Consider the following 15,425-nt stretch of genomic DNA (forward strand, 5'->3'; position numbering starts at 1 on the left):
ATCCCTTGGACACGGTCTGCCATATCTCCATGTGACTGTCTTTCTCTCTCTTACTCACTTATAGTAAGAGTCAGAGAGACAGAGAGAGAGGCATGCGCCTCTAATCCTCCAATTTGAGGCTTTTTCAAATGACCATTACAGAGACACAGGGAGAAAGAGAGGGGAAGAGAACCAAAGCAGAGGGGGTTGCGATTGCAGATGGATCTACAGAATACAAAAAGAGCAGTAAATGGGAGAGGTATTGTGTGCTGGACCCAAACTCGCCCTACCACCAGTGAGGAAGGTGCAAGATTGCATGTAGTAGGTTCAGTTCAGATTCAGGGTAACTCAAGGAGCTAGCACTCTTTTACAAACTATACATATAGTGTCTAGAAACTAGTTGTATGTATGACACGTTTAAGATATGACTGTTTGCACTGGAAAGGCCTCATTTTCCTACAATGTTGCAGAAAAATTTGGCATTTTCTGGCATTCAGTTGTCCAGATGAAAGCAAATATGCTTGGATGTTAGGGCAGGCCACACAAATCATGGATTTGAAATTGTAGGCCATCAGAAAACATTGCCTCTATACAGATTCCGCTGTAGTTATTGGCAGCAACGGCCCTATCCTCAGATACCAACTCGACACAAACTCCTTCCTATACAGAGAGAGAGAAAGAGAGAGAGAGAGAGAGTGAGAGAGAGAGAGAGAGAGAGAGAGAGAGAGAGAGAGAGAGAGAGAGAGAAAAAGAGAGAGAGTCTGTGGGGTGTGATCTAGCATGATTAATTGCTATTAAGTGTGTCTCTCATAAGTGATGCTGTGCCTGGAGAGCAAAGCAGAGACTATTACAACTCAGACTCATACATCAACCCCCATAAGCCGGTGACTGATGACCACTCAGTGTAAATGTGTGAAATGGTACAATTAAAATATGGGGGTAGCTGAGGATCACTGTAGGAACACGAGGCTACAGCCCAGTGTGTGCACATGTGTGGCAGGGCCAATAAGTAAAGAGTTGTCAAAAAGCTTATAGAGATTACCTGTTGTTGTTTATGAGTGTTGTATGATTAGGATTAATTATGTACTATCATATTTCAAATAAAAACTTTTTTGTTTTCTGCCAGACTTCCTAGACGTGTAAATTAGGTGACTAAAAAATGAGGTGGACAAACAGAACTTTAATTTACAATAACACTTTTGTCACTGCTGCACACTATTTTTACATTTAATGAGGTGGATGTATGTATGAGTTATGCCTTCATATGATTTATTGACCTAATTACTTCCATTGTATCTCCTGATTTCTTAAATAATTTCAACATTAATATGAAACTTGATCTAGAAAATTGTATAACAAAAAAGATGTAAGTTTAATTAGTATTGGAAGCCCATGTGTCTAATACTGTTCTACTTTCATTATAAAGAAAAATATTGTAAAATTGTGTTTTGCCCATATAGCTCTACGCCTACCTTAGAGTATTTTTTCTGACTGATTTGTTTAGAACTGCAGCTTTTCCATCCTAACCTGATTCTCTGCATTTCCCCTGAAGCTTCTCAGTTTGTTGATAAATGATTACAGGAAATATGAGCAAAGCATTCTCATAACTAGATTTGTTGATGGCCAATAAAACACAGAGCCTTTGGCCACAGTTTTAATATATCGATATAGTGATAAGGGTGGATGTGTTAGAATTATAATACAATTTGCCTGACTGTTATCTGTATGTTTTGTTTTTTGTTATTAAAAAGAGAGCAGAGTTATATTTGCTTAAAGTACTCTAGCTTATTGACAAATTAGAGCACTGGTCCCAGATTTTCTTGTATCACCTGAAAGAGCTGAATGTCAGTGATTTTTGGTGTGGTATCTCCATTATTCTAATCAGGCCAGATCACAGGGCTAAAGATTAATTTAAACCAATTCCTTTCATCACAGGGAACCTATCATGTCAGTTTTCCAAAGTATTTAATTGTAGTTTTATTAAGATATTTCCTCACGTATACCACCATTCTATGAGGCTGCATAAATATTGCCACAATGTCTGTATAGCTATAACTTTGACAGCTTTGTCCCGCAAAGAAAGATCCCTTCCATCAGAGCAAAAACCTTTTTGGCTCTTCCAGTCAATAGTTTATGAAATACAGCAAGGCCAAAGTGGAAAGTCCGAGCTTCCAGCCGAGGTATGGTAGAATGACAGAGGAATCAATACCATGAAGAATGGACAACAACACCAAGGCTAAGGTTCCTGAGATGGATAGATCAGGTGTCCCTCCCTCTCATCTATCATAAAATATAGAGAGGTGGGGAGGGCTAATGCAAGTCAGCTCAATTCATGTATGCATAAATCGGAGTACACATTTGATAGAAAGTCATTGTCTTACATTCTCATTATAATTTGAATGAAAATAAACCATGTAAAATAAATCAAATAACATCTGAAAGAGCTATTGCACTAGCTTTAACACATAGGACAAAAGCTCCAGTTGTTGTTGACTGTCAAACATACCTTGCACAAGCGTGTTTAACGAATTGAGTCATGAAAATGATGCCAACATAGTTTAGAAGTTATTAAATGACTAGCAAACAGTACACACAACCGAATAAGCTAACAAGCTTATAAATCAAACATTTGTGACGTAGTGTATCATTATGAGGCAAAAAATAGATAGTACTCAATTCTGAAGGTGAAACTACTTCCATATTTCCACAGTTTTTATTTACTGTTGATGCAGAGGCCCTTATGCCCAGTAGATGTCAGCCTTGTTAGTTCAAAGTAATTATGACTCCAGTGCTGGTGTTTACAGTTGTAGTTAATAGAAAATGATGTGCTGTGTTAAACCAGTTGAATGGTTTATCAGTTAATCTCATTCATAGCAAGATTCCCACCATCATAATAGTGTAGGCCTACCTATTAGATAGATTATCAGAGAACACATCATAACAACAAACCCTACAGAGAAATAGGGACATAATTTGACAAATACATTTCACTTGTTTACTGTCCTGTTATCTGTTTGTTGTGCACTTTATTTTATATTCTTTTATATTCTATTGTAAATTTGAATATGTTTCTATTTCTATTTTTTGCACTGTCTTGATTGTTGTTGATTGTTTGATGTTATTGTTTAATGTTATGCACCTTCTGCGATGACAAATTCCTTGTAGGTGCAAACTTCCTTGGCAATAAATGGTTCTGATTCTGATTCTGACAAAGAACCCACCCTATTTTCTGTCTTTGATTATATACTATTGTCTACTAAATCAGACTTGTGGTTGCTAAAGGTTTTGCTGTTTTTATTTTCCTGTGCCAATTTGGATATCTGAAATGTACAGCACCTGCAAAGACCTACAGATTCTCCTTAATAAATGAAGCAATGTTTGAAATGTTTCATTTTTCCAATTTTCCAATAGCAAAAAGATGCATATTAAAAAATACATGAATCAGCTCCCACTCAGATTTAAGGGTTTTTTTCATAACTATTTTTGTATTTTTGAAGGAGGGAGACACAAATGTGTCTGTCTCGTATGTATTTCGGTCTACAGGTAATTTAGCATGCAAGGGGTGAAGTCATGGGTGAAGTTATGCATGAGAGAGAAACATAAATCACACACACTTAAAGGAAACATGGCCCTACTTAATTCAAAAAGGTAGCCTACAGCAAATAATAAGAGAAAACTAATGACTACAAGCTGGCTTAAACCCTTTCCAGAGTAGTGATGAAAAACATATTGTCTCTCTGTTTTCTGTGGAAGCCAACGTTACATTTCTCCTTAGTAATTATTTCTATAGATTATATATAATTATATATATATTTTTATTCACATAGGGGTGGGAAAAACAACTTGATTTATTGATTCACAACTTTAACTCATCATAATCATTATTTTACTGTTCTAAGCAGGTCACTGCTGCGTGCTATGATTATTATTGCCTTTCTAATCAGTTCTTGTCATACCACTGTCCAAATTAAATGTCTCATGTAGCAATGTAGCTGCAGCATTGCTGCTAATGTAGGTCACAATGTCCCGCCAGGCAGCCAAGTAGCATTATCCTACATGGTAGTTAAGTCATTTTGTTTGTGTCTAGATGATCTGCCAACCAGGCATGTATGGCCTACTCTACAGACATTTTAGCAGATCAATGTGTCTTTTGTTTCTTTCATGTTAATGTTAGTAGCACCCAAGTTAGCTACATACAGTATCGACAATTAGAGGGGACAGACAGTAAACAATTAGCTTAGTCCAAAGTCATGTCTACTTGGCTGCTACTATTTCTGCTTTTTTGTGTCACTTTATGCTATGTGGGAATTAAGTGTGCATACTGCACTGTATTTGACATTAAAAGTGTGGAATACCTTTGGAATAAATGTTCTATTGTTTCTTTGCTCAATGACTAACAATCCCCGCAAACCCACAACACCCCTCCCTACCCCACCCGACCTCTCTCTTTCTCTCTAATGAGCTGTGGTCTGTTATCAGTCATTACAGGAAGCCTGATTATCCAACTGGCATTCTGCACACGCTCACAGAGAACTTCCTGAAGGTGACCTTTTCACGTCGCCATAGAAACCTCCTCTCTCCTCTCTGAGATGCTCAGCTTGTACACAGAGTGAGAGAGGAAGCGAGAGAGATGACAGAACATTTTCTCCCCAACAAAAGGACATTAGTATGCTGCAATGTGATAGCACATGCTCATATCTATGTATGATGTAACAGCACAGATTGTTTTGTTAACCAATAATGAATAAGATGAACTCACCTATTTTTAAACATACAGGCATTCAATGCTTCAACTTCTCATACTGTACTTTTTGGCACCAAATTTATCTTACAAATTGTACCGTCTGTCCATTTGACCTGAAAGCAGCTCTCACAAACACAGTCACTACTGCGTGAGCTGATTTAAACATGTTTATAAGTGGATTTGGCAAGAAAATAACACAAAGAACTCCAAAAGGTAAGCTGACAGAGCCTCAGAGAAACATATTCTCCGCTGTATGTGTATGGGATGAGTGTGAGCGAGCACTATTTTGTGTGATTGCACACAGAAATGATTGCAACGTATCTGCAATTGTTAGCTAGAGCAAGTGGATGCTGTGAGAGGTGTTTTGGGATGTCTAAAAATACACTATGAAACACTCAAGATGCAAAAACAAACAGATTATCATGGCTGTTGTGTCAAACAGCCGTATTCTGATTTACAAAATGAGAGACATGGGGCTGCTTTTTGGCTAAAACCTCTTCGAGCCGAGCGCCCCCGCCGGTGGGGGCGGAGCATGCGTCCAAAAATGAATACACTCATAACGTGCACTCATCAGTAACGAATATAATGATGCCGCATACCTGCTCAAACTGCAGCTCCTGCGCTACAAAGTCATCTCAGCTGTTTGTACACACTCCAAACACAACATATGACAAAGCTACGTATAATACCAAGTAACACAATCGATATAGCGCCCCCTAGGCAGTCCCACTTGCCACATTTATGCCAATAACGTTTTGAAAAATTAATTCAATGCTAACACCCATTAGCTCCGGAGATCGCTAGCGACCAGACGGCCGCAGATGCCATTTTTCACATTCCGCTACGACACAGCCTCGCAGTTTTAGTTACAAAACAAAGCCATCATCATAATCCGCATAATCGATCACATCATAAACCAGCTCTTTACTTTGAGATGTTCTGCAGCAAAAATATAAATTATGTTCATGTTCATGTTTAGTATCGATCTGCGCAGCTCAACCGTCTCTGTGTGAATTCAAAGCTGGCGCTGCCGTCATGTGCCTCGTGTGCCTGCTAGCGGAAGGGGCAGGGTTATACGTCTCAGCAAATCGGATTTGAGAAATTTGACACTTGGGTAGTTTTTATTTTTTGATTGGCTAACGGATTCTGTCATTCAAAGTCACGTTAGGTTGTTTCAACAGAGCAGGTTGTGACGCGTCTATGGAACGTTCATTGAGTCAAATCGGCCCTTCACAATGGCTGTAAGGCACTGGAAGAAAAAAACTGGAATTCAGACGATAAAATCCCATGGATGACAAACATTAACAGTCTCAGAGAGGATCCAGGATCTCAAAATGATGCCAAACTGCTGCATATGGATAGATTGAACACTGTTGGTGATAAAAGAAGTGAAATATATAATTATATAGTATATAAAATTACAATGAAACAGCTGGAACAAAATTACATTTTGGTTGACCTCGTTTGACCTCTCCATACTAGATCAAGATGTACTAGATAAAGCTTCACTTTATCAAAGTAAAAATGTGTTTAGAGACCCTCAACATATAGTTCTATGATCTGGGAGAGCTGGAAAGCTTGTAGCTACATGATTTCTAATAAAGAAATATCCTGAAATTGCTTTTTTTTCCATTCGAAAATTAGAATTTTCAATTTGTGCTGTGTTACATCTTAATCTACTCTTAACCAGTAACATATATACTGCTATTTACACATATCAACACATCTCACAAGTGTTAAGGTTATTTTAATACCAAAAGTATTAAAATAGCCCTTACAGTTGCAACGCTACACTCATTATCGTATGGGCATGCTATCTAGGGTCCAAGAGTTATTGTGTTTACTGTTATTGTACTTTTATTTTGCGGTATTCAGGATGGCCGATGCCTATGACAACATACATCAGACAAAAGGCAGACATAGCCCCTAGATGGGTCTCCAGTCCTTCACATGTATCATCATTTGTATGTGGTTCATAGGCAGTTCAACAAATGTGTTGGCTCCACTCAAGTAATCGCAAATAAGGTGAGATGGAATTATTTTATAATACAATTTTAAGTCTATATCAAACAACTTTCTGAAGCAACACAAAATGAATATGTAATACAACTGAATAGACCTTAATACCAGGAGTTAATTTTCATGAATTAAGTGACACCTATCCTCATACAGGTGAACTGAAATGCTCATTTGTAGGACAAAACAACGCATCTTCATCTTTGTGACAAAGCAGCACCTCCTCACCTTAGAAATATCTCTAAGATAGACATAATGAAGGCTCATTCTACACCGCATTCTATGTACCCAATGTTTGTTGTCCACTTTAAGTGTTTAGAAGAAATTAACTTCCAAAAAAATGCTGTTATTACTGTAGGGCACACATTAAACAAACCTGAAAACTAAAACGCATTTTTATTTTATTGTGGTGAGTTTGACTGAACAGCAGACTCATTCTTGTGCTTTATGAACAGGAGTTTTGTACTTCAGTCGTGATGTGGATCGTCCCTTCAGGTCCTCCTCAAGAAGAGCACTGATACGGTGACTAATACTTCCTTCAACAGTGTATGTCATTGACAGCACTAAAAATAGACTGTACTGTATGTGACTGGAATTCTGAGAAACGGGTGTGTGGGTTTTGCATTATTGTGTACCTGCTGTAGATTTTGACACAAGATGCCTTTCCTCCACCCTTAGGTTTTCATTTGTGTTTCTGTGAATGGTATGACATCCCATTGAGCCTACGCAAATTACTGTTTTTTGAGCTTTTTTTTAATTATCTATACTTTCCAAAGTGTATACATATGGATGAAGTTGAATGCATATTGGAATGGTAGTTATTATATTATGATAGAGACCAATACATTTTGTAGGCCTGTGCCTGTCTTTGACTTTCAACTGACATTGTTATGACAAGCTGTGAAGCAAAGAGTGTTCCTGCCCTCTGTTCCTATAGAAACATCCATCCATCTACTATATGAATTCATTCATCTAGGCCTGAATGTTTAATCTTGAATGAAAGTCTTTTCTGTTCAGCTAGTCCTTCCTCCTGTCTGGTTATTTATATTCGCCGTTGAATCATATGTTGTCATGGATGTGACGCATGCGCACAAGACAGCGTGAAAATCTGAATCATCGACAGAGAGAGAGAGAGAGAGAGAGAGAGAGAGAGAGAGAGAGAGAGAGAGAGAGAGAGAGAGAGAGAGAGTGAGAGTTGACTGTAGAGTGATGGGACCCGGCTGAGGGAACGGCAGCGAGTGATCACTCTCCGAGCTGTTAATGACAGGTAAATGACGATTTCAATGATTTTCAGAAATATTTCTGGAATTAGAGAGGCTCAGATGGATTGGTGATTTTGTAAATAACATATCGGGAAATGATATCGCCTGCATAGACTCAGTGTCATCCGTGCACGCGATATCGTCTAGCAGAACTGGAAGTAGCGTTATTGTTGGAACAATGTCGAAAAAAATGTTCTTTTAAACTTTGTGTCGTCACCTTTCACCTATTCGCTGGTTTCTACTAAATCCACGAGGGTTTCGGGCGTTGCTCTCCTTATCAGATATAAATACAACTTCAATAAGCTTGTATCTGCGGATGTCATATTTAGAGATTACATTTGTTCAGGTGGTAAGACGTCAGACGAACCGAATTCAGTCTTTCGAAGTTTAATTGAAACGCGCGTGCTGTGATTCTATTTTTGTCTCATGGGGGGTTGGGATGAGGTCTGTTTTCAGACTGGCGTCACATATGACGTCTGTGTGTTGTCCTGCTGGGCTGAGGGCTGGATGGTAATAATATGGCGTTCAGCACCACAGTCAGCTCCCGGTTCACCGGTTGATAGGACAATTTGTACTTGGTTTACTGCTAGAATTGGCCATTTACATTATATTGATGTCTTCTGCTTTTATTTTCAAGACTATGTAGGTCAAGGTAGGTCGAGAAGTATTTAGTTTGTATGTTGTGGATGAAGAAAAAAAAATCTAAATACGAGAGTATGCATAACACTGAACGTATAACACTGAACATCGCCTTACTAGAGACACACTGTACAACTGCGACCGGTTAGCTCATCTGAATTTAGTATTGGGCTATTTTCACTATTTGTTTTGGTAGTGTTGTGTGTATTTAGCCATAGTTGGTACATCACATTGCAGTCATCTCATTAAGTCGATTAAATAATCTCATCTGTCAGTTTGGGCCATTTACGGACCACAAAAGGTCAAGGGCACTGATTAAATCTACAAGCACTGAAGAAATGCTATGTTTTTTTAAAAACACGTTATAGCAAATTATAATATGATAATGCCAAATTAGTTTTATGAAATTCCTAATTACACATGTTTCCAACTCTAGTTTAATGTTTGAATGGGGATACATTAAGGCTCAATGGAGTCCCTGGAACAGGAAGTGCAAAATCATCAATCTCTCATATTTTCTTATGTTGCATTTTACATTATTTGGCTTGATGATGAATATTCAAAGTTCCTTGAATATGCAGATATGGGTAGAGAGAGAGAGAGTTCATAGCATCTGGGCAGTGCCATATGTTCATGTCCTCAGCAGGTACAAATTAAGCAGTAATACGATTAACACAAGGTACCAGGGAACACTGTGTCCTATCTTAATGCAGCATTCCACTCGTCACACTCATATTATGTCACCTGACTGAAACGCTGACATCTCCCATATACTGGGTGACCTAATGTTTGGCAATTTGTGGAATTGAGACACTCTCAACCTCACACATTTCTGGACATCTATTATCCATTTGTGTAGATAACACAAACAGTCTGTAGAATAGAATGACAACACATTTTCTGTGTCTAGCCAACATGTTTATAGTATAACCCCCAAAATGTTTACATTTTAGAACAACTCACAAAAACAGATTAAACCTGTGTGTTGTTGGACATTTGATCAATGTAATGAAATAGGTTAAATCCAAATTCAAGGGTATTAGGACAGATGGTTATATGCTTTACAGATTGTCAAGCTTTTTGACGGCAACTTGTGATTTTGTGTAATGTCAGCTGTCAAAGGCCAGCAACAATAAGGAAGCCACTAGTGATGTCTGTTACGGATTCATTAATATTAATGCCTTTAAAAGTAATGCCTGTCTTCCGATTATACACAAGCTGTGTAATCATATTGATGGCAACACAGTCCGGAGGTCAAAGATGCTCTTTTGTGGTCACCTCCCTTATCATTACTGCACAGCTTGCATCAGTAAATATCACAAATACTGTTTAGGCTAGAAAGCGCCTGCAGATGCAAGTCCAAATTTATTCCCAACTCTATTTAAGTCAACAACATTCATGTTTTTCATCATAGGTGTGTAACCACTGCTAGTTTAGTAAACATTACACTACCCACAAGTTCATTTACATTCACAAGTTCATTTACATTCCTACCATAATGAACCAGAAACCCCATTAAGTCAGTTAGAAATATTGCTTTTTTGTTTAGGGCACTTTCTTTGTCTATTTGTCACGCGTATCATAAGCGCATGCTGCTTTTGTAGCATAACATAATGTAAATAAATGTGTTTCTGAGATGTGTCTTCATTTTGTTTTACTTCTTTTGGCATTGATAAGAAATGTTGCCAACACTGGGATCAGTGTTTTAGTCCCAATTCTGTGCGCTTGTGGTGCAACAGAAACAGCAGTTGTAATTTAGTGCTAGCTGACAGAAACTTGAAACATAGTTAAGTGAGTTTGTACAGAGGCACTGAGCTGTGGAATGCCTCTAGATCTTAAAATAGTTTGTGAGGGAATTGCATTTGAGTGCAAAATAGGATTTCCTACCATTTCTTTTCCTGCCTTTTATTGTCATTTGTTTAATAAGGATGCAATTTTTTTGTTTTGTTTATACAGTAACAGAAAGAAAAGGGTAACAGGTATAATATGTAATGTAAGCTGAAATAAAATAGCTAGTTATTCCCTGAATTGACTTAATGTAAAACATTTGAACCATGTAAAAACACATGTGTACTGTGCATTACTGATCCATTAAAAGTTGTATCTTTACAGAACTTGATATTATCTGTCTTGTAAGAAAAAAGCATGATACATGTTATGTCCTTTCTATCATCTGTGAAATCTTGTAAACTAAATATATTGCTTAATGTTTGATGCACAGCAGGTTCTGGTGTCATGTTGTTGCATGAAACACAATATGAAGAAAAAAAGGTTAATTCTGTGCATGTCAGCCCTCTCTGTTTTCAGCCGACACTATATTGAATCCTAAAAGGAGGACTTATGCAACATTTCATGAAGAATGTATCATTAACCTCAATGTACCGAGGCACCCATGCTTTCAGTACACTGTTACATAACTTTCTGACACTGTGTGTGAGGGTACATGTTTGAGTTTATGAATGTATTAATGCACCGCATATCTGTGCGTGTATGTTTAGACATTAGAGCAGTAATAGAGAGTTTGGCCACAAACCGTGTGGGTGGGCTCTTAAAGCAAGAGGTGCAGTCATGCATGTGTGTGTGTGTGTGTGTGTGTGTGTGTGTGTGTGTGTCCTCAAGCAGGTAGGCAGATGTGAAGGATGACTTCTTGCTCAGAGATCTGTGGGTCCGAGTATGGTGAACAAGCTCAAGCCAGCGGGAACTGCCAGCAGTATGGAGTCCGCTCCTACCTACACCAGGTATATATCACACACACACACACACACACACACACACACACAAGAGAGTATAGTGCATCCCTTAACACATTTTAAACATTCTCTTCTATCACAAACTCTTTGTCTTCCCAGTCTGATGTTGTACTGTAAATACCTGACTTTTTCTTTTTGATGATTTTTTTAAATTTGAGGGTTTTAAATCTTGATTGCTAGTGGGTTTCAGATTCTATGTTTATAAAGTAGAACATCTCTCTCTGATCTCTTCTCCAGTTTTATGAGGAGTGCACAGCTTCTATCTGGGAACGTGATGAAGATTTTCAGATTCAGAGATCACCTAGCAGGTGGAGCTCTTTACTCTGGAAGGTGAGGTTAATCCTCATGCTCAAACACAAATCATCATCTCATCTGATGCTATTTGGGTAGTCATACTGTAATTGCAAAAGTTCTTCTTTTCCCCCCGCTAGGTCTGTCTCGCGTTCGGATCCCTGATATTGTTTGCAGGTCTCATTGTTGTTTTGGTGGGTTATGCCACTCCAGTCAGGATCGAAGCGTTTGGCGAAGATGATCTCCTTTTTGTTGACAGGTACTGTATAGGAACAACACAGGGAGTAATACTCTACTACTCTGTGTATTTAACATTAACAGTTGCAATATGTGTAGCATTTTCACATTATGATCATATGATCATAGTGGAGAGCACCTTATTTTAGTGGAATGCACATAATAACAAAATAGCAGTAAAATAAGGTGACTTTTTGGATGCAAACTGTAGACTTCCTAAGGGTCACAGTTATTGTTTGCACAAGTATAGATTTTATCCTTTTAATTAACGCTTTAAACCAATTGTCTTTTTCTTGAACAGCCACGCTGTAAGTTTCAACAGCGCATTGGATGTTTGTAAGCTGACTGGTGCTGTGCTGTTCTGTGTGGGAGGCACCTCCATGGCTGTGGGTCTCTTGCTGTCTGCTTTCGCCAAAAGCTACTCCAAAGAAGAACTGTACCTGCAGCAGAAGTTCAAGGAGAGGTTGGCAGATCTGCACACAACAGTTGGTGAGGTTTCACTCTCTACTGTCTTGTTACGACCCATTATGGAATAAAGGTTAAAACATAAATGGCAAAGAGTAAGTGAAAAGGGTTATTGCTCACTGTTATACTGTACTCAAAGGGCTTTCTGTGAATATCCAACATAACAGAGCTGCTTTTTTTCCACAGGTACCCCCATAATGAAAGCGCCGACTCCAGGAGAGGGAAAGGTGCCAGTCACACTTTCCAAAGTCCAGAACATACAGCCAGTGGCCACGAAGTCGGAGACCTGACAGAAGACCAGATGAAGGCATAAAGTGAAGAAGTGTGTGTGATGATGGATTCAGTGTGTGAGTGTGTGTGTGTGTGTGTGTGTGTGTGTGTGTGTGTGTGTTGATCAAAGTGTGCTTTTGAAAGGTCAGCTTACATGATTGATAGTATTGGTTCATCATCTTTATTTACTGTGTTTGACATGTATGCTTGATTTTGGGGTTATATAGGAGCATAGTTAATATAGCTGAGAAAATGTTAAGCCTTGTGTTTGAACAACATAGTGATCTGACAAAGCGCGTGCAGGTCTTGAGCCCTACCCAGAAAAACAAACCACAGAAACAAATCAATAGAACACAGCAGCTGAACGACAACATCGCAGCTCAGTATTTTTCTGTCAAGTGGACTCGCGTTTTGTAAAGGAGGATGGTGTTACTGCTGGAGGCTGTAGAGCAGCAGATGCAGTGTTGTTTGAAGTTATTGGTGATTGGCCCCCATTGCCAGAAAATGATCACAAGCAGCAGTGAACACAACAACCATTATCTCGTTGCCTATAGTGTCTAAAAGGACATCAGAGGATGAGATATCCTGAGTGCAGAACACTTTGTGTGTACTGTGTGTACATGTATGTGCAGCGCAACTTCATTACACCACTCAGTGAGAGCTGCCACAAACGGAGAATATGAGTACATGTGCTATACTGTAGCTGAATACTTCTTTTAAGTTCTGTTTACATGCAGCAACAAGCCAAGAGAAGTCTTACTTTGCTAGTTCACACACCATCAGAACAGGTTATAGATGAACACAGATTCGAACAGACCTTCAGGGTAGATTTCACACTGACATTTCTTCTGTCTTATTAGGTGTCTGACCTTGTCTCCTTCAGTGAATCTTCAAACACGATCAATAGACCAGACAGACTGATGAAAGGTACATTGAACCGGACGTAACATGCGGAACAACATAGTCTGTCACTTACTAACAAAATCATAATCATGCCGATTACTTTTTTCAAAAATACAAATGAGGCGTCTTCTATGTTTAATTATTATCTTTTACTGTTTTCCTAAACACTTCATTACCCATGCTCCTCCTGTATTTGTTTCCTTCTCTCCCTGTGACAAACCCAAGCATGTAGACACACACCCATCCATCCAGGCATGCACATTTTTTGCAGTTCGCAGTTGGTAAAAAGAAAAAAAAAAAGATGTGCAGGTGCTGCGTGTTGAAATGAAGACAGAGCAAGGGCGCACCAACAAACAACGTGACAGATTATGTTACACAACAAGATGGATGAAGAGAGCACACAAAGCTCTCCAGTGAGATCACAACAGCTACATCAAATTTGACAGCGCTCGTTGTTTACAGTCTGTCTGGATCCACAGATGCTTTCAACACACTAACTGCCTTCGTGTGCTAACAAATAAAACTTGAAACTACATTATGCAGGAAGCTTACGGAACAGCTTACAGTATATATGTATCAACAAAGCTGTCTTTCAACTGGTTGCATATGTACTAGCTTACTACATGAGAAACACAAGTCACAACGAGCAGGTTTTCATTTTTTATTTCTTTTATCGGCACTCGCTTTTACTCACTGTAACTTTAACTTACAAGCACAATGAGCTGTTATAGTCATGTTTTGCTGCTTTTTAAAACTGTGTCTATACATGCATTTTAATATATATTTTTTAAATATTGTGACCCTGCCACTTTAAATTGTTTGTTGTTGCTTCTTTGTTTGATTTGAATTCATTGCACACAGATACAGTACTGTCAACAATCAGCATTTTTTTTTTACTGTACTTGGTTAGAACAATGTTTTTGTGGTAGTCACAGTCCATCAAGCTACTTGCCTCCTAATGTGCGTCAGTGCTGCAGGTCTTTCCAAAAAATGCATCCTCTTCAAATCCATGCCAGATGCATACCGTGTGAAATAATATATGTTTATATACTGCTACTATAAACATATATTATGTAAGTTATGTGAGCTTTTGCTATGCTGGTTACCATATGTTCATATAAATGGACCTTTTACTATCTCACAACCGCCACTCTATTCTGGTATGTCAACACATTTGGTCTCAGATACAACACAAATGTGTAGCTTAAACTATGAAGAACAATATACTAATAATCAAGACATGTTCAAGTATTTACACAACCACCGTCAAGCTGCAAACCTACACTACAAGAAGAAAAAAAAACTGTTAAACAATCGGTTATCTACAAAACCTCCAGTGTGGTAAGAGTGTAACTAAATGATCAATAAATGTGCTGACTTGTAGTTCCATGCTGAGTTTTTTTTAATTTAATTTATTTTTTTATCCTTGCATTGACCAAAGTTAAGTTTTACATTACAATCCCAAATTCACAATGGATATTCGTCTGCTCTTAATCTGACTATTTCCCAGTTCAAGTGTCTCCTGATGTAAAAGTAGATTCTCCCAGTAAATAAAAAACGTATACTGTACTTATTGGAGGTTGGATTGAATAAAGAACAAATATATATCAATGTCTATATACATTATGTCTATTTTTCAAAGAACACAATAAAAATTGAAATATCTGCAGCTCAAAATGTGTGAATATTTTTGTTTTATTTATTGTACATGTTTAAGCAAGTATTTTTTGTTGGTAAAGATACTGTGTGTTCACGTCATGGAGAAGAAAAACAAAGATTGAGTAATTAAAGGAGTTGGTTTTCATTAAGACTGTCACTGGTGTTCCAACCTACTGAGCCGCCATTACACCGTGTAGAAACTCTTACTGT

General features: G+C 38.2%; 1 protein-coding gene across 2 annotated transcripts; it reads left to right on the top strand.

Moving 5' to 3' along the window:
- Positions 1–7,913: 7,913 nt before the first annotated feature.
- Positions 7,914–15,225, top strand: nrsn1 (neurensin 1). Of its 2 annotated transcripts, none has more exons than XM_068736063.1 (6): positions 7,914–8,006; positions 11,260–11,378; positions 11,628–11,720; positions 11,822–11,940; positions 12,220–12,407; positions 12,570–15,225. In XM_068736063.1, the coding sequence occupies exons 2-6, from the start codon at positions 11,280–11,282 to the stop codon at positions 12,671–12,673; spliced, it is 603 nt and encodes a 200-aa protein (XP_068592164.1). In that variant the 5' UTR covers positions 7,914–8,006; positions 11,260–11,279; the 3' UTR covers positions 12,674–15,225. The 2 variants fall into 2 exon arrangements, with proteins under 2 accessions (XP_068592164.1, XP_068592165.1); XM_068736064.1 differs by having other exon boundaries at positions 11,263–11,378.
- The last annotated feature ends 200 nt before the right edge of the window (positions 15,226–15,425 follow it).

The sequence above is a fragment of the Cebidichthys violaceus genome, unplaced genomic scaffold, assembly GCF_023349555.1.
Source record: "Cebidichthys violaceus isolate CVI_PGR_0920_01 unplaced genomic scaffold, fCebVio1.0.p SCAF_7, whole genome shotgun sequence".
NCBI lineage: Eukaryota > Metazoa > Chordata > Actinopteri > Perciformes > Stichaeidae > Cebidichthys > Cebidichthys violaceus.